We start from the raw sequence: 24,467 nt of genomic DNA, 5'->3' as shown, positions 1-24,467 counted from the left end.
CCACCTAGCAGCCTTCTGGTATTTGTGGGACCTTTTCCTAGCAAACTGTAGAGAAAGGTTCATCCCCAGCGACTGTGTCACAGTGGATGAGCAGCTTTCCTACGGACCTGACACTTGGCATTCAGACCAAGGAGTTCAATCTTGGTCTCATCAGACCAGAGAATCTTGTTTCTCATGGTCGTGAGAGTCCTTTAGGTGCGTTTTGGCAAACTCAATTGTTAGCGTTGTCATTTATATTGATGATGAACTTTGGATTTTCATTTTTGAATTTTTTATTATAAAACATGCTTAAGGTGGATTTATTTTGTTGTTCACACAAAGGTTTAATGTGAAACTCTGTAATATTGATTGTAAGAAAAATGCTATTATTTTTAATAGCCGTTATGAATTTATGTTATCATTCGTGCGAATGTAGTATTTCACTACACTCGCATTACATCTGCTAACCATGTATGTGACCAATAAATTTGATTGAAATGTGTATCAAACCATTGAGACTAAAAACATTTCAAACAAAATAATTCTTGAAAAAGGTCAAAAACTCAAAATAATGTCTCACAAAATGTATAATATTTCAGAGCCATATAAATAAAACAGATATTACAGTAGGGGGTCATTTTGACCCAGCCTATGCATTCTTGGGACGCCATGTTTACTATGCATCCTAGGGTAAAAATTATTATTGACCTTTCATTTAATAATGCAACAATCATTGTCATGACTTGTAAATACAATTTATGAGAATAGAGTTACAATTTAATGAGTTAAAATAATGGACATTTCTTGACACATATTATTAGATATTGTAATAGGATTACTATTAGGACAGTGATGGTAAAAAGGAGACCACAAAGAGCAGTGGTACTTACCATAGCTGCTAAATGTGTCAATTTGACAATGCCATCTAGTGCAAAACTACCAATTTCAACCTGAGTGAATACTGAATGTAGATAACAGAAATAATTGAGTCTGGCCATCACAAATACTGATGCATCATGCAGAAACAGTTTACATGTCCAGCATCGGGGCATTAAAATAAGCCTGAACCGTAGGGCAAGGATATATACAAAATTGAGTGAATTCAGATAGTGGACATGAGGCATAAGATGCATTACTGAGTTCCGGCAGAAGTGATTAATTGTCAACGGAGCAGTCCCCAATGCTACGTTGGGGGGGTACCACACTAGGCTGCGGTGAGTTGTGTACCGCATGCGTTTAATATTTTCAACTCGATCGTGGCTTTACAGTGCGGTTGTACAAACGGAAGTACAACTAGATAAAAGCTAGCTAGTTGGAGTCTGTGAAAAGCAAAGTACATGTGTGTTAAGTACGGTAAATGCGGGCAAGACTTCCGGAAAAACAAATATGCATTTGGTGGACATCGGGCATTAGACAACATTCTTGTGAACTAAGCAAGGACTATTAAAGGTCCTCAAAGTGAATAGCCATAGTATGCATTTTTCTTGACACAATGCATCGCAAACACCATGTCAACATGCCTGTTACCATATTAATACAATTGATTAGAGTGCAGCCTACTTGGGAGCAGTCCTGATAAAAATAATAATAATAAAAAGGAATATCAGCAACCTTCTAGATTCCAGCTAAATGTCCACAATTCTCTGGTTTGATAATACAAATAATATTTGGTCAAAAATGAAAACCTGTCTTAAGTATTTTATTTGGTATGTGAAGCATAATACGTTGGATATAAGCCAACAAATCAGAAGAGTAAAAGTGTTACATTAAACAGCATATTGTACCCTTAGGTTAAGGGTTAGATTGTTGGTGTTGTGGCTGTGCAATTCATTTATAAAAAGTAAAGCAACCCAACATGAAAACAAAATGTTTAAGTCATCTTGTAGTGTAGGAATAAACTTTTTGTTATACAAGTGCTACAAAAACTATACTAAATATTTTAGCTGTAAAAAGTACATACACCGCATTGTGTTAAAATAGGAATATTTAACAAAATAGTTTATACAAAAATTCTATGTATGGGACTACATTTAAAGAATTTAATCAACTGTGTGTACACACACACACACACACACACTTATGTGGAAACCTGCTAGTCGAACATCTCATTCCAAAATCAGGCATTAATATAGAGTTGGTCCCCCCTTTGCTTCTATAACAGCCTCTACTCTTCTGGGAAGGCTTTCAACTAGATGTTGGAACATTGCTGGGGGAACTCGCTTCCATTTAGCCACAAGCATTAGCGATGTCAGGCACTGATGTTCGGCGATTTGGCCTGGCTCGCAGTTGGCGTTCCAATTCATCCCAAAGGTGTTCGATGGGGTTGAGGTCAGGGCTCTCTGCAGGTCAGTCAAGTTCTTCCACACCGATCTCAACAAACCATTTCTGTATGGACCTCGCTTTGTGCATGAGGGCATTGTCATGCTGAAACAGGAAAGGGCCTTCTCCAAACTGTTGCCACAAAGTCGGAAGCACAGAATAGTCTAGAATGTCCTTGTATGCTGTCGCGTTAAGATTTCCCTTCACTGGAACTAAGGGGCCTAGCCAGAACCATGAAAAACAGCCCCAGACCATTATTCCTCCTCAACCAAACTTCACAGTTGACACTATGCATTGGGGAAGGTAGAGTTCTCCTGGCATTTACCAAACCCAGATTCGTCCAACGGACTGCCAGATGGTGAAGCGCGATTCATCATTCCAGACAACGCTTTCCACTGCTCCAGAGTTCAATGGTAGCAAGCTTTACACCACTCCAGCCAACGCTTGGCATTGCGCATGGTGATCTGTTCGGACAACCATTTCATGAAGCTTCCGATGAACAGTTGTTGTGCTGACCTTGCTTCCAGAGGCAGTTTGGAACTCGATAGTGAATGTTGCAACAGAGGACAGATGATTTTTATGTGCTTCAGCACTCATCGGTCCAGTTCTGTGAGCTTGTGTGGCCTACCACTTTGTGGCTGAGCCGCTGTTGCTCCTAGACGTTTCACAACAGCACTTACAGTTGACTGGGGCCGCTCTAGCAGGGCAGAAATTTGACGAACTGACTTGTTGGAAAGGTGGCAATCCTATGACAGTGCCACGTTGAAAGTCACTGGGCTTTAGTAAGGCCATTCTACTGCCAATGTTTGTCTATGGCGATTGTATGGCTGTGCGCTCGATTTTATACACCTGTCAGCAATGGGTGTGGACGTAATAGCCGAATCCACTTATTTGAAGGGGTGTCCACATACGTGTGTGTGTGTGTGTGTGTGTGTGTGTATATACCACTAGAATCAGTGACTAATCTGTGGATCCCTAAGGAAGTGGTAAGGATCCAAATCTGCCAGCACTGAAAGTAGAGTATAGACAGCATGAACAAAGAAACTTAACTTGAACTATGTCACAGATCACATAAAAAAATGACCTTAAAAGCATTACGTGAAGGGAAATGGTTATGCCAAATGGCTTATGTCTATGATAACATTAAGAATAGCAGCATTAGATGGGTGGTTGGCCAAATAGTTCAATGGATTGTTACTGAAATGCACTGTCAGCATTTAGAGAATGTGAGACGGAAGGGTAGGAAAGAAAACACTTGGTCTGTGCCATCACTCTCAGGCTCTGGGCATCTTAGCAATGAGTCACCGGTCCCGAGCTTCATACAGCAGTTTGGCAGCCTGTCAGAGAATAGACATAGTACAGGCAGAACTATTCAACCACATACACAGTACGTAATGGCAGGTCTGAAGCTTGGATATCACAACATAAATTCCAGTAGTATCAAATATAATCTTCCTTTTAAAACACAAGCCAGCCTGTTAATGTGGTGTACCTTGTGCATGGCAGCCAGCCATGAGGAGGCAGTCTTCTTGTCGTCTGCTGCCTCCATGCGTAACTGCTGAGGGTCCTGAGAGCCAGTGGGTTTGTAGTGGAGCAACATGCCACTGGCCCTAGAGTTTCCCCCTGGACACAACACACAGTTAAGCACAGCCTGGTCTCAGACCATAAGTAACATAGTAAATGTAAATATGTTATGTATGGTTACATAAGACAGATGGTTACTTAGGGTGGTTGGTCGGGGTGGGTGAGCATATAACACAAACATCTACCAACCCAAATCTCATCACGTACAACTTTAGCATTTTAGCAACTACTGACTACTTTTTAGCATGTTGGCTAACCCTTTAACCCATCTCCTGAACTTAACCCCAACCCCTAGCTAACATTCGCCACCTAGCTAGAATTCGTAACATATTCCACATTTTGCAAATTTGTAAAATATAATACAAATGATAATTCGTAACATATCACATGAAATGGGTGATGGACATCCACAAATATTTACCATATGAAACACAACATATAATACTAAATGGAGCGTCTCGGAGTTTCGTACAGAATAATACAAAATGCTATAAGACCAGGTTGTTAAGTAAGGTACAGTAACAACACTCACTATCTTGGGATGTACTCTAAAAGCTTCAGCTCAGACTTTGTAAACCAAAACTGCTACCTGGCTGGTGTTCAAACTAATGACCTTGGTGAGAAGAAAAAAAAAAGTAACCTTACAACATATCTCAAAAGGACACAATAACAAACATTGATTAAAGAAAACATGCAAATGCTTCTTTGTTAACGACTGGCATGTGCCATAAATCACTAAGAAATCTATAGACTTGAAAAAATAAACAACATATCAGACGTTCACAGAAGAAGTTGATAGGAATGAGGGAATATGTTTGGATGTCTTGAGCTGTGAACTGGGTTGTGTTCAGTAGGCAAAGCGGAAGAAAACAGCCCAAACAGAGAGAAACAGGAAGGTGCCACATGGCAACTTTCAAATCAAGTGTTTTGATATGGTGTTGCCTAATGAACACCAGCCTGGTCACAGTTAGAGGGGCAATGAGACTCACTCTGGGTGTTTAGTTACACACAATCCCCCCCCATGGAAGCATGCAGGGGACACAGATTTTAAGGACGTTGCCTTTGTTCTACCACTGATATAAAATGCATGTACAATGAAAACAAAGGAATCCTTATCAAAAGCAGGGCCACAAACTCTGGAGGCAGGTGAATTTAAGATGGGGAGGAATAAGGGAGAGGGGGACGAGGGAGTATAACAGTGCTAACCTTCAGAGATATACTGACTGTCCAGCAGACTTGTGTAAGTGTGAATGTCATTCTCTAAAGTCATAAGGAGAAAGGCCAGGCCGCCCAGGGAGAGAGGGAGAGAGGGTTTTAATATTAAAGCAGAGAGGAAACAGTCAGGCACAACCACCACCTCAGTATACTTACCATGCTGTTAAATCAGTTAAGGGTTTTCAAATCAATACAATGAAAAGACAGTCAGATTTTTACTGTGGATTTATGATTATACTTCCGGTCATGAAGAGGAGATGGAGCTAGTTCCTCCACCCACAGGAATCCATGTCTCTTAAATCAATAAGTGTTCAAGGAGCTGCACAGTATCGCTGCTGTACGGTCATACTGCCCTCTGTACTGAGAGCAATCCAGCCAGAGAACATCTGATCCAGAGCTTTACCTTCAGGAGTGGACTCCTCCATCAACACCTGCATACTGGAGATCCGAGACAGTTCCACCTCAAAATGGCTCTCCCCATCAAAGAAAAGATACCTGAGTGGAGAGGGAGATAAGAGACCAAGAGAGGTGAGAGTGATGTATTGAAAGTCATTCAACTGGAAAATTTACATTTTCTAAAGTGGTTCTATCAAAGCACAGATACAGTATATGTACTTCCAGCATTAACCTAAATAACTCCATTCTAGATACTTTCCCTTTGTGTAAAATGTAAAACACTCACGATACCTGTGGTTGTTGGAGAGACGACACATCATGGTCTCAGACGTCTTTGAGGTGCCCAAAGTGACAATAAAAGAACCACCTGAGTATGACAGAGAAGTCATAACCAGTGAGTCAAATCAAAAAAGTATACCAATCAAAAATCCCTCTATAAATTCATCCAACTGTAGATACCTCCCAGTCCACTGGTGTTGTACTAAAGAATAATCTTGGTTAACCCAGAACTCAAATCTATCTTAATTTGGTTGTTTACATAGTATAATCTCTCGTGGACAGACAAATGCTCCTTGCCCTGGAGCTCACCATGCTGCAAATGGATTTTTAATTATGGGCCTGGCTGAGTGGAACGGGCCTATTTATAACCACACTGGTCTGCACCAACACTCTTCACTAGCCAGGAGGGGGGGGTAGAGCGGGGCAGTATAGATATACAGTGCCTTGCGAAAGTATTCGGCCCCCTTGAACTTTGCGATCTTTTGCCACATTTCAGGTTTCAAACAAAGATATAAAACTGTATTTTTTTGTGAAGAATCAACAACAAGTGGGACACAATCATGAAGTGGAACGACATTTATTGGATATTTCAAACTTTTTTAACAAATCGAAAACTGAAAAATTGGGCGTGCAAAATTATTCAGCCCCTTTACTTTCAGTGCAGCAAACTCTCTCCAGAAGTTCAGTGAGGATCTCTGAATGATCCAATGTTGACCTAAATGACTAATGATGATAAATACAATCCACCTGTGTGTAATCAAGTCTCCGTATAAATGCACCTGCACTGTGATAGTCTCAGAGGTCCGTTAAAAGCGCATCATGAAGAACAAGGAACACACCAGGCAGGTCCGAGATACTGTTGTGAAGAAGTTTAAAGCCGGATTTGAATACAAAAAGATTTCCCAAGCTTTAAACATCCCAAGGAGCACTGTGCAAGCGATAATATTGAAATGGAAGGAGTATCAGACCACTGCAAATCTACCAAGACCTGGCCGTCCCTCTAAACTTTCAGCTCATACAAGGAGAAGACTGATCAGAGATGCAGCCAAGAGGCCCATGATCACTCTGGATGAACTGCAGAGATCTACAGCTGAGGTGGGAGACTCTGTCCATAGGACAACAATCAGTCGTATATTGCACAAATCTGGCCTTTATGGAAGAGTGGCAAGAAAAAAGCCATTTCTTAAAGATATCCATAAAAAGTGTAATTTAAAGTTTGCCACAAGCCACCTGGGAGACACACCAAACATGTGGAAGAAGGTGCTCTGGTCAGATGAAACCAAAATGGAACTTTTTGGCAACAATGCAAAACGTTATGTTTGGCGTAAAAGCAACACAGCTCATCACCCTGAACACACCATCCCCACTGTCAAACATGGTGGTGGCAGCATCATGGTTTGGGCCTGCTTTTCTTCAGCAGGGACAGGGAAGATGGTTAAAATTGATGGGAAGATGGATGGAGCCAAATACAGGACCATTCTGGAAGAAAACCTGATGGAGTCTGCAAAAGACCTGAGACTGGGACGGAGATTTGTCTTCCAACAAGACAATGATCCAAAACATAAAGCAAAATCTACAATGGAATGGTTCAAAAATAAACATATCCAGGTGTTAGAATGGCCAAGTCAAAGTCCAGACCTGAATCCAATCGAGAATCTGTGGAAAGAACTGAAAACTGCTGTTCACAAATGCTCTCCATCCAACCTCACTGAGCTCGAGCTGTTTTGCAAGGAGGAATGGGAAAAAATGTCAGTCTCTCGATGTGCAAAACTGATAGAGACATACCCCAAGCGACTTACAGCTGTAATCGCAGCAAAAGGTGGCGCTACAAAGTATTAACTTAAGGGGGCTGAATAATTTTGCACGCCCAATTTTTCAGTTTTTGGTTTGTTAAAAAAGTTTGAAATATCCAATAAATGTCGTTCCACTTCATGATTGTGTCCCACTTGTTGTTGATTCCTCACAAAAAAAATACAGTTTTATATCTTTATGTTTGAAGCCTGAAATGTGGCAAAAGGTCGCAAAGTTCAAGGGGGACGAATACTTTCGCAAGGCACTGTATATATATATATATATATATATGATTCATTCCTTTGAACTCACCTCCCATAAGCACTTTGAGCTGTTTGTCGTAGAACTCCATTTCCTTCTGGGAGACCAGGCTACACTCACCACACTGCCGGACTGGGTCGACGAAGCACATCCTGGGCAGAGCCACCTTCTTACTGCAGCACTTATCACAGAAACACCGGCCACACCGGCGACAGTGGTGCTAAACATCAACAGAACAAGAGGAAGGGAAGCAAAGGTCATAACAGGCAAAACTATGTATCCTATTGGCAACATTTTGGCTCAAAGTCAGGTTAAAAATGTAAGTTATGATACAATACATGACCAAAAGTATGTGGACACCTGCTTGTCAAACATCTCATTCCAAAATTATGAGCATTAATATGGAGTTGGTCCCCCCTTTGCTTCTATAACAGCCTCCATTCTTCTGTGAAGACTTTCAACTAGATGTTGGAAGATTGGAAGCAAGAACCCGCATCATTCAGCCACAACGGCATTATCCCAAAGGTGTTCGATGGAGTTGAGGCCAGGGCTCTGTGCAGGCCAGTCAAGTTCTTCCACACCGATCTTAGAAAACCATTTCTGTATGGACCTCACTTTGTGCACAAGGGAATTGTCATGCTGGAACAGGAAAGGCCCTTTCCCAAACTGTTGCCACAATTGGAAGCACAGAATTGTCTAGAATGTCACTGTATGCTGTGCGTTAGGATTTCCTTTCAATGGAACTAAGGGGCCTAGACCGAACTACGAAAAACAGCCCTAGAGCACTATTCCTCCTCCAAACTTTAGTTGGCACTATGCAGTCGGGCAGGTAGCGTTCTCCTGGCATCCACCAAACCCATATTTGTTCTTTGGACTTCATCACTCCAGAGAACACTTTCCACTGCTCCAGACTCCAGTGGCGGCGAGCTTAACACCATTCCAGCCGACGCTTGGTATTGTGACCTTAGGCTTGTGTACGGCTGCTTGGCAAACACATTTCATGAAGCTCCCGATGAACAGTTATTGTGCTAACGTTGCTTCAAGAGGCAGTTTGGAACTCCGTAGTGAGTGTTGCAACCTAGAACAGACTATTTTTATGCGCTAAGCGCTTCAGCTCGCGATGGTCCCGTTCTGTGAGCTTATGTGGCCTACCAGTTCACGGCTGAGCAGTTGTTGCTCCTAGATGTTCCACTTCACAATAACAGCACTTACAGTTGAATGGGGCAGCTCTAGCAGGCCAGAAATTTCACAAACTGACTTGTTGGAAAGGTGGCAATCCTATGAACCGTGCCACTTTGAAAGTCACTGAGCTCTTCAGTAAGGCCCTTCTAGTGCCAAAGTTTGTCTATGGAGATCGCATGGCTGTGCTCGATTTTATACACCTGCCAGCAACAGGTATGCCTGAACTACCCAAATACACTAATTTGAAGAAGGAGTGTCCACATACTTATGTATATTATGGGATCATAGTAAATCAAACCTTTCTTGTAAGGAAGTCATATTTTTTGTCACACTGCATACAGCTTGGGCACTGAAAGAGGAAAAGGACATACTTTTGGTTCACTCAATTTCAAACATGGACACAACAATTTGATTCACAGTTTAAATGGATTACCAAAAGACCTCTCCTTTACACTAAGATGATCACAAACCTAAGGCTTGCAGTAACATACCCACATACTTTGTTTAACTAGGCAAGTCAGTTAAGAACAAGTTCTTATTTACAATGACTGCCTACCAGAAGGCAAAAGACCACTTGCGGGGACAGGGGCTGGGATTAAATATAAAATATAGGACAACAAGAGAGATGCTACATAAAGAGAGACCCAAGTAAAAGTTAGCCTAACACTCATGGCCATCCCCCACTCAAGTGTTTTCCAAAGTGGACCCATGTCATAATCATGATTAGCCTGGGTAGCCGCTCGTGGTCTTTATGGATCTCGACTATCGTCTGGGCTTGATGTGCACAGCCTGTCCCCCAGCGACCAGTTTGTACATAAAACATTCTCCATTAAGGCAGCAAAGGCTTCGATTACCTCAACTTGATTTATTTATTATTTATTTTTTTAAAGTGTACTTTCTTTATGAAACACATTTTCCACCACCATACCAGAGTGGCTAATTAATAACTAGAATTATAGGAATGATACTTTCTGATGTTGCATTAACTAGGCAAGTCAGGTTGCATCAGACCAGTGAAATGGCTGGAGTGGAGCATTTCATTAAATCCACTCCAGCCCTTACCATGAGCCCTTCCTCCCCAATTAAGGTGCCATCAGTCTGTTGTTTACCCCTAGCTGAATGCAGGGCGCAACATCAAGAAGTAGCATTCGTACACATTAGACACTAGCATGGTGGTGGATAATCAAATCCCCCCCCAAAAATGTATTGGTCACGCACACATATTTCACAAGTGTTACGAAATGCTTATGCTTCTAGATCCAAAAGTGCAGTAATCCCTAACAATACATGAAAATCCCAAATATTTAAAAGGAAATATGTATACTGAACAAAAATATAAAATGCAACAATTTTAAAGATTTTACTGAATTAAACACAGTTCATATAAGGAAAATCTATGGATTTCATGACTCAGAATATAGATATGCATCTGTTGGTCACAGATACCTTAAAAAAGAAAGGTAGAGGGGTGGATCAGAAAACCAGTCAGTAGTGTGACTACTATTTGCCTAATGCAGCACAACATCTCCTTCGCATAGAGTTGATCAGGCTGTTGATTGTGGCCTGTGGAGGTCCTGGGCTGGCATGGTTACACATGGTCTGCGGTGGTGAGGCCAGTTGGAAGTACTGACAAATTCTCTAAAGTTACATTGGAGGCAGCTTATGGTAGAGAAATGAAAATGTAATGAGCTGAAACAGAGATGTTGGACATTCCAGCATGCCAATTGCATGCTCTTCCAAAACATGAGACATGTGGTATTGTGTGAAAAAACTGCACATTTCAGTGGCCTTTTATTGTCCCCAGCACAAGCTGCACCTGTGTAATATCCGCTTCATGATATGCCACACATGTCAGGTGGATGGATTATCTTGGAAATGCTCACTAACAGAGTGGTAAACAAATTTGTGCACAACATTTCAGAGAAATAGGCTTTTTGTGCATTTGGAACATTTCTGGGATCTTTTACTTCAGCTCATGAAACCCACTGACACCACTCCGCCAGGGCCCCCACCTCCTCCTTGTTGGTAGTCTCATCAGTAATCAGACCTACCATTGTTGTGTCGTCTGCAAACTTGATGATTGAGTAGGAGATGTACATAGCCACACAGTCATGGGTGAACGTCAATAAAGTGTGCATATTTTCCACTTTTTTTTGCCTTCTCTTCATTAAATCTAGTTAAGGAGGAAATCGAAGCCTTTGGAGTCTGAATGAAAAATGTTTAACGTATGAACCGGATGCCGGTGGGCACAAGTGTTTCATCCGGTTGTGCACATCGAGCCCAATGGTGGCTGCCCAGGCTAGATCATGATGCATGTGAACATCTCGAAGAGACGGAGAGAAAAAAACAACTTCTAACAGCAATGACTGGCTGAGGCAACTTTGGTTCTGTATTTTGGTGGCACCTAATGCAAAGCAGCTAACGTTAGCTACTTGACAACGTAGTTAACCTACTAGTTACTGTATTGACGGCTCCATGTTGTCTAACTAACTTAACGTTACTAGCTAGAACACTACAGGCAGCTTTGGCATTTATAGCTGAACAGGCCACTTCGATACAACTACGACCCGAATGTATTTTTTTCGTAACAGGTTAGGAGAATTAACCTAGTACTTTAGGAAAAGGGTTAGTGAAAATGCTCTCCTAACCTAGCTAACTTTCCTAGGAAAAAGTCACTTCGCGACGTAGTTGTATCGAAGGAAGAGGCGTGTTTTTAGGGAATCACATTTACAGCTAGCAAACTGCTGAACATTGTTACAACCAACACATACCAAATGAAGTAGCTAGGCAGTTATAAAACAATGTTTAAAAAAAGCAGACGTATATTTTTTTATACTAATAATCATACGCCTTTTGGCATTCAATCGTGGGATAAGTAACGTTAGCTGGCTACTGTCCCGTACAGACAGTATCAAGTCCGAGCGGCGTTGCCCTATTCTAATTCTCTCTTACCTCTTTGTCCGGGACCCACTGGGGTTCATCTAACGAAAAAGGGCTGTTAAACGCTCCATTCTCCGGGACCATTCGAAGTCCACTTGGGCTTCGGACCAATTTCTTGCCATCAGGCACTGTAGACATTTTTCCAGAACCTCTTTTTTTAGCTCATACTGAACAACATTCATATCGTATTTGATGGACAGAGCCGTTGTCCAATATAAATGCGTGGAGTATAATCACTGATGTCATGTGATGAACCGCAGCAAACGAAAAGCAATGTTGTTTTGGTTTTCTGATCCCACCCACATTTTTTCCATTACATTTTAGGAAAAACATTTACACAAACTAGAGCTGTGATCGAATACCCATACTAACATACTGTATAGTATATACTACATACTATTAGTTCAGCCGTGCGAGAGAGGCAAGTTGAGTTTTCCAGGGTTAGAGTAGTGCTGAAGTTGTCATATGCTGAGGCAGTGAAGAAGGTAGAAGGGTTAAGGGGTAGGAGTGGTGAGAGTAGCAGATATATACCCGTACAGAAGGATAGGCCAAAAAGTGTTATAAGTTTCAGTAAAATTTGATTTTTAGCATTTATAGCAATGGTTATCAGCTGTACTACAGGGATGAAACGGAAGTCGCAGAAAATGGAGGTTGCGGTGGCAGCTGCAGAGAGGTATTTGGGTGTGCGAGACTTCGACATCAGAAGAATTTAAGGGTGTGGTGATGTTCCATCCTTTCAGAATGATGGCATGAGGTAGAAATAAATACATTTAATTGGTGGAGTAGGGTGGTGTTCATTTGATATAATTTTGAAATTAGTGAATGTAGTGTTAGATGGTAGGGTATTTATTTAGTACATTTTTATTTATCAAGCAACGTATAAGGGAGTTGTACTCCGGTCTAGTAGGTGGCGGTAATGCAACAAATTGGATGCCAACCGCCGTTAAACCTCACAGAAGAAGACTATTAGTTAATTTTAGTACACTGTAAACGAATGGTATCCTTTCAGTTGAGCGCTTTGCTGTCTACCGGATGTTGATGCTGTTTATATGCAACCTCTTGCTAGATTGTTAGCATAACAAATTACTAGCTAGACATTTTACGACGGGTCTGTTCTTAAATTCAATCTGGAGTGCCAGAGCGCTCGCTGGACGCTCTGGCCGAGGAGTAGGGTTGATTCCAGCGTTCTGACCTTAAAACCACAGTCACGCACCCAAGCTAACTGGCTAACTTGTTAGCTACTTCCAGAAGACACAAATGAGAACACCTCACCCTGACCATTCTACTCGCCCTGGCAGAGCTGGTTTGGCAGTTTTCATGTTATCCAGAGCGTTGGTGACTGTAACTACTACTGGCAACAACTTAATTACGCATTTTGCCGAGGTTTACTGACACCGGCCATATTCAACGGGTGTTGAACGTTTGTAAATCCATCAGTTGTTCTGCGCTCTGGTACATTGACGAGTGTTCTGAAATCGGAGTAGATAGCAGAGCGAATTTATGAAACCACCCAAATGTCCATTGACAACGCAGAAGGCACTTTACCACTTAGCTACGAATGACGGGAATAATAATGTAAATAAACGTTGGATAGTTAGTAAACATATAGTTAATATACTGGCAATTTTGATGTATTAGTAGCCAGGTAACGTTAGCTAGCTAACATACCGGTACATACTTCTGTAATGATAAGGTATGTGGTTCGTAAGGATAGCGTCGCTAACAAATTGTCAGACAACATAACGTGTAAGGTAACTTATTTGAAAAGTCCTGACTTTATTACATTGCTTAATTAACATTTGTCATAAATAGTTCAAGCAATGAATTTGTATCCGCTTTCGTTGGACTTCAGCTGCATATTTTCCGCCTTTTTCTATAAAGCTGTGAAGCCACGCCCATTTCCTGAAATAATTGCATTATCGGCCCTAAAAGCACGGAAATAGTCTCTTTTATACTTCGTATTTTGGCTTTTAATCGGCAGGGTTTCTTGTTATGGATCTTCAATTATAAGCATATGTTTTTCTCCACACACATGATATATGGAATAATCTAGACACTTCTTTGTTTTTAGAATATTGGTTCAGAAATAATATCCTATTGGTGAGCCAACTTATTTGATTTATTATAAGGAATTCTTATCACTTTACACCTAAATATTGTGCAATTGTTTTACATACCATTCCCTCGTGTGTTGCTTTATTATTCAGGAACGTGTTAAGACCTGACCCTTAGAACATACCTACAATTAATCCTGTTGTCTCATCAGTAGAAAAGTGTTTTTCTTTAGGTCCATTCAACAACAATAGAGCAATTCAAGCCTTGTTTCAGCAGGATGTTGTATCTATCTATACCTTATGTCATGCCTTACTGGAACGGTTTTTATTGATATCTGTTGGAAAAAAAAGTTGGGATGTTGCCACACACATACCTACTTATTAACAAAATTAAGGAAGTGTCTTTTAAAATTATTCCTAAATATTATCCTGCCAACCACTATATGAAGAAGTTTTAAGAAAAACATACATTCAAATTGTACCTTTTGTAATGCCCACCCAGAAATGGTGTTGCATCTTTTTGGTCATTGTATTCATGTAAGGAATTATTGGCAAGACATCAGTAGATTTATAATTGAACACATTTATAAAGATTTTACACTATTATGGAGAGATGTACTGCTTGGATTATTTACCTACGATAGAAATAGGTTGAAACGATGTTATGAAAATAATTGAATTATTTTGGCCAAATTTCATATTAAAAAATGTACATTTACAAACAAAACACCACATTTTCTTACCTTACAAAAATAAATGTAACTATATTTTAATACAATGAAATACTCTACCAACAACAAAGATGTTAGAATCTTTACCATAATAACTATATCTATACTATGACCAATAAGCAAACTATATACTCAATTTACGTAACAAATAGTGTGGTTAGTATGAGTATTCAAACACAGTTTAGGTTTCCATCTAATTAGCAACATATTTCCATGCGAAATTGCGAATATTAAAAAATCCGAATAAAAACGATATGCGCATTTCCCCACCAGAGATGTTTGCATCAAATTGAATTGTTGCAATTAAAAGGCTGTGATTGATGACATACTACATAAACATACATTTTGATGTTAAGTTCTCATGTACCGAATAAAAAATAAAAAAAGTTAAATGGGTTTCCATCGCATTTTCAACTCAGCTGATGGTTTTCTCACCATATAGCAAGTGTGCCCACTCTGGTATTAGCACGTGCGCTCTAACCAAGAGCGCGATCTCCTGTTAAATTCATTATCATTTATTTAATCTGTAGCCTAATAACTGCATTCTTTCCCGACGTGTCGTAGTGGGAGGACCACACAACATGTCATCGCGTGACGCAATGTTTACTAAAAATATGGTTATTATATCAATATTTACGCATAAAAGCGTTTCCACCGATATTTCCCACATAATTCAATATACCGACACAAAAAAGATCCACATTGTCTATCTAGCGAATTTAGTTTTGTCGACATTTTAAAAGTTTATCGAAACATTTGTTTCCATTCGGCCTGTCATTACATGTTTTATCCGACACTTACTCGCATAAAAAGGTTGGATGGAAACTTGCTTACATTTAGGAAAAAGTAGGAATAATAACATTGATTTGCAATGGATAACACTACACATTGTTTTGATATGACATGGCAACAAACAATAATTGCTCCACCTATATGATTTCTAATCTTTAAAAAAAATGTTCAAGACTCATTTAAGATTTTAGATTCACTAAACAAGATCAGTTTTTGAAAGTTTATTAATTGATGGATTACAGATACAGTATGTATAGTCTACTTAATAAAATTCAGTAGGGGCGCTGAGGGAATGATCATTATCCTGTATGTCTATCTCCCCTGTCATGCACTGCTCCATGATCCAATGCTCCTTTATCAGACCCAAAAATTATAGAGGGACTAAGAAAAACATTTGTATTATTTTATTCATACCATACAATATATTTTTGAAGGGCAAACACTTCACCACTGTTTATGGGCTGATCCAGCCAGCACAGCAGGCAGCCCTAAAGGAGAGAGGCTGGGAGTTTGATCCTATCGTCAGTGCAGCTCAGGACATCCCCACACATACACACTCCAGGCCAACCCCAAACAAACAAAAATTGCACTTTCAAAAACAAAGGAACAGATGGACAGTAGAGAGGCTGGTGCATTGACTGTTAAGACCCACTAACAATATGGTAATGTCATCATGAAGATTTCCCAACAGTGTTTCACTGGTGGAGTTCATTTTGCATGGCCTGTTGCACCAGGTGGGTTGAGATTTCCCTTAAGAACCAATGGAATGGTCTAAAAGGATCAACCGGGGGCACCTGGCCATGCAAAACGAATTTGACCATTAGTTCAGGGCTTGTTGCCCTTCTCCATAGGAATATGTGCATCACCTCAACAGTGACTCAAGAGTACCACTGCTCATAGGATTACTAATTTCAAATAATTAACCACAACGGTCTTTGAGTTTAAGAGTAGGATTCATTATCGTTACTGTTTTGCCAGTAAAGCAAAATACGTCAGGATCAATGCTTTGAAGAACAAATAATATCTGCCCAGGCATTTGAGGGATTTCATGATCATTTAAGTTTGTAAAAATATGGTCATAAACACAGGGGCAGGGGGTGATTACATTTCAGAAATAGGGTCCTATTTTCTCTCAACACAGTATACTTGAATTAATGCTTCTGAAATAAAAGCATACATTTTGTCTTCAATAATTCAATGTCTAGCCCTATGAATTGATGTGCCTTTCTAATCAATTGGACACTGTAGTACCTTACCAGTAACTCTGAGCGAACACATAATGGAGAAAACACAAATAAAGCAGGTTGATGATTGACAGACAAACTGATCAACAGTCATATGGGAGCATCCAACACATATTTAGCTTACAGGTTTGTGCTTAAATCAACGTTCCTTGCATTTGTATATTCTATCCTGACAAGCACAATGTTACCACAATGTTTTAAGAGTATGATGTTATATATACACATAACAAGGTAAGGCTAAAAGTTTGCACAAGTTTTAATCACATGCTTCGTTGTGTGTTACACATGTAAAAGTTTTTCAAATTACCAACTGCATTCTGCATAGAAAAGCCTATGCCCGTTACTGAGCCACTAAATAAATATATATATTTTTTACAAACTGCAGTATAAAGTTAACTATACCACAGACCTCTGCTTGAAATGCTCAAACAATTTCTGGTATTTACTAAGCAAACTACTCACTATACTGTGGTACACTCTGCTCATGACAGTTAGCTTGTTCATCATTAAAATAAGTCCTGTTCCTTGGACAGTCTAACTGGTGTTTTCCCTTTATCCCTAACTAGTGCTGTTCCTGGTGAGGGACTGGGGGCGACCCTGGTCCTATGCTTTCTAAAGTCAAATGTTAGTCACCTTCCTTACATAAGAGAACGATATCACACATCCCCATCAACAGCCCACATTAACACAGTCCACCAAACAAGCAGTCCACACCCATGTCAAGGGTCAGTAGGGTGATGTCTGTGAACCAAAATAAAGCATGCTCCAGAAATGAAAAACCACTCATTTTAAAGTTTTGAGAACAAAGTAAAACGATGCAAATGTGGTGGTGACAGACCTGCAATAGATCTATTAAAAATGTTCACTTTTTGGTTGGATATTCATAAAGTACAAATCCTTTAAGATGAATTTCACTCTTTATACACAGTCTTACTCTTAATTCATCATTCAACATCCAGAAACAGACTGGTACAAATTGTTAAACAATGTTTCTTCTCTAGATTGTAACAATGTTATTCACCTATTACTGGAAATTGCATTTGACTGTGACAGGTTGGTGTTAAATATCTTGTGCAGTCAGTGTATAATATCAAAACTAGCCTGGCTAGTGATCTTCTGTTCTGTGACAATCCTGAGAAATCGACAAGATATACTTCATGTGCCAACACAACGCTCCTGCCTCATAACTTCATATACATGGAGCAGTTTCTTCAATTGCAGTAGGTAATATCACTATAAAAAGAGGCAGAACTATCAGTTTCTAGAACTCTGATGCCAAGAAACAAAAGATTCCCCCAGAGCAGCGTAGGAAATACAATAAAACAATTTACACAACCCAAATGTAAACATTAAACTTCATATAAGCACAGCTATCACTTCAATAAAAACACACAGGACATCAATTTGGACGTAAAGGGGGAATGAGATACTCTATTGCGACCTCCTGAACTGCTAACCTATTCCATTAAAGTGATAACCAAATTATCTAAGTTATTCTTTAGATCTGTGGAGGAAAGGTAGAAAAAAGCAACCACACAGAAAATAAAAATGAATGTTCTCTCTCATGAGCATTCAATCACAAAAATATAGGTGCACACTTACATCCACTCACACTTGACTTAGCATTATACACTTGTCCTTCATTATAACTAATCTCATGTTGCAAAAATATATTTAGATATTAAGAGAAAACATTTCAATAAAAACACCCTCTATGAAAACCAGCGACTAGATCAAAGTGCAATGAGATTGTTAAACCTACGTGCTGTAGCTAGCTGTAGTGAGCAGATGGACGGTTGTGTGTAGTTTAGGAAGGGTTTGTTTGTTTTAACCTGGGGGGGGGGGGTGTAGCAGTTAGTCAGCTATGTACAGGATTATATTGGAGGGGGACAGCTCATAGGCGGAGGCAGGATCTGAAGATTGGGGGTGGGAGGGGGGGTCAGGAGACTGATCCCACGACCTTTCACCTCTCCACTCAGTTCTAACCTTCAATGTGCCAGGTCATTGTGGCTGGCACTCAGGTCACGACTGTTTGTCAGATGATTATTTTGCTCCTAGAGAAGGCAACAGAGGGAATAGGATTCAGAATAGGTTGAAGAAATACAACAACAAAAACTATTCATATAGAGGGTCCAACATCACAGATAAAACATCCTTCACATTTCCATGAAGAAAATGTCTTGTTTTTCTTGAATATGGAATATTTACATTTGATTTAACTAGGCAAGTCCGTTAAGAACAAATTCTTATTTTCAATGACGGCCGAGGAACAGATTCAATATATATAGATTCAGTGCCTTGAAAACGTATTTATACCCCTTGACATTGAGGTGTTACAGCCTGATTCAAAACCGATTTATTTGTTTTTTTTCCTCAACCATCTACATACAATACCCCATGATGGCAAAGTAAAAACATGTTTTTAGAATTTCTGCAAATTTATTGAAAATTAAATACAGAAATCTCTCATATACACAATTATTCACACCCCTGAGTCAATACATGTTAGAATCACCTTTGGTAGCGATTACAGCGGAGTCTTTCTGGGTAAGTCTAAGAGCTTTGCACACCTAGATTATACAATATTTGCACATTATTCTTTAAAAAATTCTTCAACCTCTGTCAAATTGGTTGTGGATCATTGCTAGACAACCATTTTCAATTCTTGCCATAGATTTAAACAGATTTAAGTAAAACTCGGCCACTCAGGGACATTTACAGTCTTCTTCGTAAGAAAGCGTTGATTTGGCCTTGTGTTTTAGATTATTGTCCTGCTGAACGGTGAATTCATCTCCCAGTGTCTGGTGGAAAGCAGACTGAACCAGGTTTTCCTCTAGGATTTTGCTTGTGCTTAGCTCCATTCCGTTTATTTTTTATCCTGAAAAACTCCCCAGTCCTTAACGATTACAAGCCTATCCATAACATGATGCAGTCACCAATATGCTTGAAAATATGGTGATAACTCAGTAATGTGATGTATTTGATTTGCCCCAAACATAACACTTTGTATTCAGGACAAAAAGTGAATTGCTTTGCTAAAATCTTTGCAGTATTATTGTAGTGCCTTGTTGCAAACAGGATGCATGTTTTGGAATACTTTGATGTACAGGCTTCCTTTTCACTCTGTCATTTAGGTTAGTATTGAGGAGTAACTACAATGTTGATCCATCTTCAGTTTTTTCCTATTATAGCCATCCAACTGTTTTAAAGTCACCATTGGCCTCATGGTGAGATCCCTGAGCGGTTTCCTTCCTCTCCGGCAACCGTGTTAGGAAGGAAGCCTGTATCTTTGTAGTAACTGGTGTATTGGCACACAAAAGTGTAATTAATAACTTCACCATGCTCAAAGTGATATTCAGCATCCGTTTTTATTGTATTTTTTACCAATCTACCAATAGGTGGCCTTTGCGAGACATTGGAAAACCTCCCTGGTCTTTGTGGCTTTATCGGTTTTTGAAATTCACTGCTCGACTGAGGGGCCTTACAGATCATTGTATGTGTGGGGTACAGAGATGAGTTAGTCATTTAAAATCATGTTAACACTATTGCACACAGAGTGAGTTCATGCAACTTGTTAAGCACATTTTTACTCCTGAACATATTTCGGTTTACCTTAACAAAGGGGTTGAATACTTGACTCAATACATTTCAGCTTTTCATTTTTAATGAATTAGTACAAATAAAAAATAAACATAATTGCACTTTGACATTAGGGGATATTATATTTAGGCCAGTGATTAAATTAAGATTTTTGGTCAATGTTATAACAATACATAACATGGAAAAAGTCAAGGGGCGTGAATACTTTCTGAAGGCACTGTTGAGTATCGCTATTGAGTATTTGGGGAATGTGGTACATAATATAAATGAGATGTCAAAATCTGGAGCTCGGTGACAGTGATGAGTGGTGCACAGACCGGCACTGTGTTCTGGAGTCACACCCTTATCGTATGGTGGGTTGGCAGAACCAGTATATCACCATGTAGAAAGGTCCTATTGTCAAGTGATGCATATTCTCAAATCAAACCATTCAGATGAATCTTTCTGAACAATTGATACAAGTCAGTTATTAACAGGAGTAAAACTTTTAAAAAAGGTTGCTGTTGATCATCTGGTTGCAAACTATTATCCCTGGTTCATCTTTGATCTCATTTCCTCACTCATCATACAGCCACAGAAATCAACTGTCAAAAGGTGTTATTTCCCACATCTACCTTGGACATCATTCATTGTTGCAAGTTGTGACTAAGGGGTTATAAATGAGAGCGAACACCATGAAAAACATGTTAGTCTGTGAACCACTGATGTTACCACACACATGTTCGCCATTTCATTAGTGACCAATTTCTGAGATGACTGCCCAGGTGAAGAGGGGCAAGGGCCAGTTTGATCACAGATCACAACCAAGAGGACCATTGGGAATTTGAGTTTCATAAAGTGAGGTCTCAGAGAGTAGTGTAAGAAAATGAGGTAGATAAACAAACGAAGGGGAAGATGAGCGAGGAGAGACCCAGAAAACAATGGGGCAAGATTGGGTGATGTGAAAGGTGGAGAGGGGGAGAGACAGTTGAGCTCCTTACTTGGTAGAGGTCTCCGGCAGCATTGTCCACCACGTTTAGAACACCTAGTGAACTGGCTCGCTTCATGCTGCATCCAGAACAGTGACATGCAAGGAGATGTCCGTGAGGGGGTCGATGGTCAGGGGTGAGGAGAAGGACATGTGGCCAATGGAGATGGTATGTGGGTTAATAACTATAATGGGACCCACACACACACACGTTAGTTTCCCCAGACAATGCCCCCACACATATACATAAAGCATGAGCTAAATCATACTCTCTAACCCTGGTTAAATTGGTGATACCACACCTGTACATTTGTAAGTAGAATCTTTGAAGCCGAATGCACTGGAAAGCACAGCAGACTTTTTTACAAAATATCCAAATCAGTAGTTCAGTAGAATGCCATTTTTTGGCTTTTCTTTACCCTATAACATGTGGGTTGAAGGACATACAATCTACTGCAAAGATAGCCTGCAGAGTTCTGTCCTACTATCCAGGTCTGTACCCAAACAATTTGAACTTCTACTTTTAAAAATCCACCTCTCTAAAAACAAGTCTCTCACCGTTGCCGCCTGCTATAGACCACCCTCTGCCCCCAGCTGTGCTCTGGACACCATATGTGAACTGATTGCCCCCCATCTATCTTCAGAGTTCGTGCTGCTAGGCGACCTAAACTGGAACATGCTTAACACCCCAGCCATCCTACAATCTAAACTTGATGCCCTCAATCTCACACAAATAATCAATGAACCTACCAGGTACCTCCCCAAAACCTTAAACACGGGCACCCTCATAGATATCATCCTAACCAACTTCCCCTCTAAATACACCTCTGCTGTCTTCAACCAAGATCTCAGCGATCACTGCCTCATTGCCTGCATCCGTAATGGGTCAGCGGTCAAACGACCTCCACTCATCACTGTAAAACGCTCCCTGAAACACTTCTGCGAGCAGGCCTTTCTAATCGACCTGGCCGGGGTATCCTGGAAGGATATTGATCTCATCCCGTCAGTAGAGGATGCCTGGATATTTTTTTTAAATGCCTTCCTAACCATCTTAAATAAACATGCCCCATTTAAGAAATTTAGAACCAGGAACAGATATAGCCCTTGGTTCTCCCCAGACCTGACTGCCCTTAACCAACACAAAAACATCCTATGGCGTTCTGCATTAGCATCGAACAGCCCCCGTGATATGCAGCTGTTCAGGGAAGCTAGAAATCATTATACACAGGCAGTTAGAAAAGCCAAGGCTAGCTTTTTCAAGCAGAAATTTGCTTCCTGCAACACTAACTCAAAAAAGTTCTGGGACACTGTAAAGTCCATGGAGAATAAGAACACCTCCTCCCAGCTGCCCACTGCACTGAAGATGGGAAACACTGTCACCACTGATAAATCCACCATAATTGAGAATTTCAATAAGCATTTTTCTACGGCTGGCCATGCTTTCCACCTGGCTACTCCTACCCCGGACAACAGCACGCCCTCTTCAAAGGGGGGGACACTCTTGACCCAAACTGCTACAGACCTATATCTATCCTACCGTGCCTTTCTAAGGTCTTCGAAAGCCAAGTCAACAAACAGATTACCGACCATTTCGAATCTCACCATACCTTCTCTGCTATGCAATCCGGTTTCAGAGCTGGTCATGGGTGCACCTCAGCCACGCTCAAGGTCCTAAACGATATCTTAACCGCCATCGATAAGAAACATTACTGTGCAGCCGTATTCATTGATCTGGCCAAGGCTTTCGACTCTGTCAATCACCACATCCTCATCGGCAGACTCGACAGCCTTGGTTTCTCAAATGATTGCCTCGCCTGGTTCACCAACTACTTCTCTGATAGAGTTCAGTGTGTCAAATCGGAGGGTCTGCTGTCCGGACCTCTGGCAGTCTCTATGGGGGTGCCACAGGGTTCAATTCTTGGACCGACTCTCTTCTCTGTATACATCAATGAGGTCGCTCTTGCTGCTGGTGAGTCCCTGATCCACCTCTACGCAGACGACACCATTCTGTATACTTCCGGCCCTTCTTTGGACACTGTGTTAACAACCCTCCAGGCAAGCTTCAATGCCATACAACTCTCCTTCCGTGGCCTCCAATTGCTCTTAAATACAAGTAAAACTAAATGCATGTTCTTCAACCGATCGCTACCTGCACCTACCCGCCTGTCCAACATCACTACTCTGGACGGCTCTGACTTAGAATACGTGGACAACTACAAATACTTAGGTGTCTGGTTAGACTGTAAACTCTCCTTCCAGACCCATATCAAACATCTCCAATCCAAAGTTAAATCTAGAATTGGCTTCCTATTTCGCAACAAAGCATCCTTCACTCATGCTGCCAAACATACCCTTGTAAAACTGACCATCCTACCAATCCTCGACTTTGGCGATGTCATTTACAAAATAGCCTCCAATACCCTACTCAACAAATTGGATGCAGTCTATCACAGTGCAATCCGTTTTATCACCAAAGCCCCATATACTACCCACCATTGCGACCTGTACGCTCTCGTTGGCTGGCCCTCGCTTCATACTCGTCGCCAAACCCACTGGCTCCATGTCATCTACAAGACCCTGCTAGGTAAAGTCCCCCCTTATCTCAGCTCGCTGGTCACCATAGCATCTCCCACCTGTAGCACACGCTCCAGCAGGTATATCTCTCTAGTCACCCCCAAAACCAATTCTTTCTTTGGCCGCCTCTCCTTCCAGTTCTCTGCTGCCAATGACTGGAACGAACTACAAAAATCTCTGAAACTGGAAACACTTATCTCCCTCACTAGCTTTAAGCACCAACTGTCAGAGCAGCTCACAGATTACTGCACCTGTACATAGCCCACCTATAATTTAGCCCAAACAACTACCTCTTTCCCAACTGTATTTAATTTTTATTTATTTATTTAGCTGCTTTGCACCCCATTATTTTTTATTTCTACTTTGCACATTCTTCCATTGCAAAACTACCATTCCAGTATTTTACTTGCTATATTGTACTTACTTTGCCATCATGGCCTTTTTTGCCTTTACCTCCCTTCTCACCTCATTTGCTCACATTGTATATAGACTTGTTTATACTGCATTATTGACTGTATGTTTGTTTTTACTCCATGTGTAACTCTGTGTCGTTTTATCT

General features: G+C 40.6%; 2 protein-coding genes across 11 annotated transcripts in view; both read right to left on the bottom strand.

Annotated features, from left to right (window-relative positions):
- Window positions 1-1,661: 1,661 nt before the first annotated feature.
- On the bottom strand, window positions 1,662-15,111 carry LOC109904122 (zinc finger FYVE domain-containing protein 21-like). 3 transcript variants are annotated; one of them, XM_020501272.2, is made up of 8 exons: window positions 11,959-15,111; window positions 9,305-9,355; window positions 7,876-8,044; window positions 5,785-5,860; window positions 5,501-5,592; window positions 5,089-5,142; window positions 3,791-3,921; window positions 1,662-3,635 (listed from the first exon to the last, which is right to left on the bottom strand). In XM_020501272.2, exons 1-8 carry the CDS (start codon window positions 12,082-12,084, stop codon window positions 3,600-3,602), a joined length of 735 nt encoding a protein of 244 aa, XP_020356861.1. In that variant the 5' UTR covers window positions 12,085-15,111; the 3' UTR covers window positions 1,662-3,599. The 3 variants fall into 3 exon arrangements, with proteins under 3 accessions (XP_020356861.1, XP_020356862.1, XP_020356863.1); XM_020501273.2 differs by lacking the exon at window positions 9,305-9,355; XM_020501274.2 differs by lacking the exon at window positions 5,089-5,142 and having other exon boundaries at window positions 11,959-12,188.
- An 801-nt stretch (window positions 15,112-15,912) lies between these two features.
- Window positions 15,913-24,467, bottom strand: part of LOC109904124 (kinesin light chain 1) — a 41,573-nt gene continuing 33,018 nt past the window's right edge. For 4 of the 8 annotated variants that reach the window (XM_020501278.2, XM_020501277.2, XM_031788092.1 and 1 more), the window contains exon 15: window positions 20,120-21,414. In XM_020501278.2, the coding sequence (XP_020356867.1) occupies window positions 21,213-21,414 (202 nt within the window). In that variant the 3' untranslated portion in view covers window positions 20,120-21,212. Of the gene's footprint in view, window positions 18,822-20,119; window positions 21,520-24,467 lie in introns of those variants that run through there. The other 4 variants (XR_002257131.2, XM_020501280.2, XM_020501281.2 and 1 more) reach the window with 4 other exon arrangements.

This window comes from Oncorhynchus kisutch, linkage group LG14 (assembly GCF_002021735.2).
Source record: "Oncorhynchus kisutch isolate 150728-3 linkage group LG14, Okis_V2, whole genome shotgun sequence".
Lineage (NCBI taxonomy): Eukaryota > Metazoa > Chordata > Actinopteri > Salmoniformes > Salmonidae > Oncorhynchus > Oncorhynchus kisutch.
The sequence above is the reverse complement of the archived record's forward strand: the minus strand, read 5'-3'. Positions and strand labels throughout refer to the sequence as shown.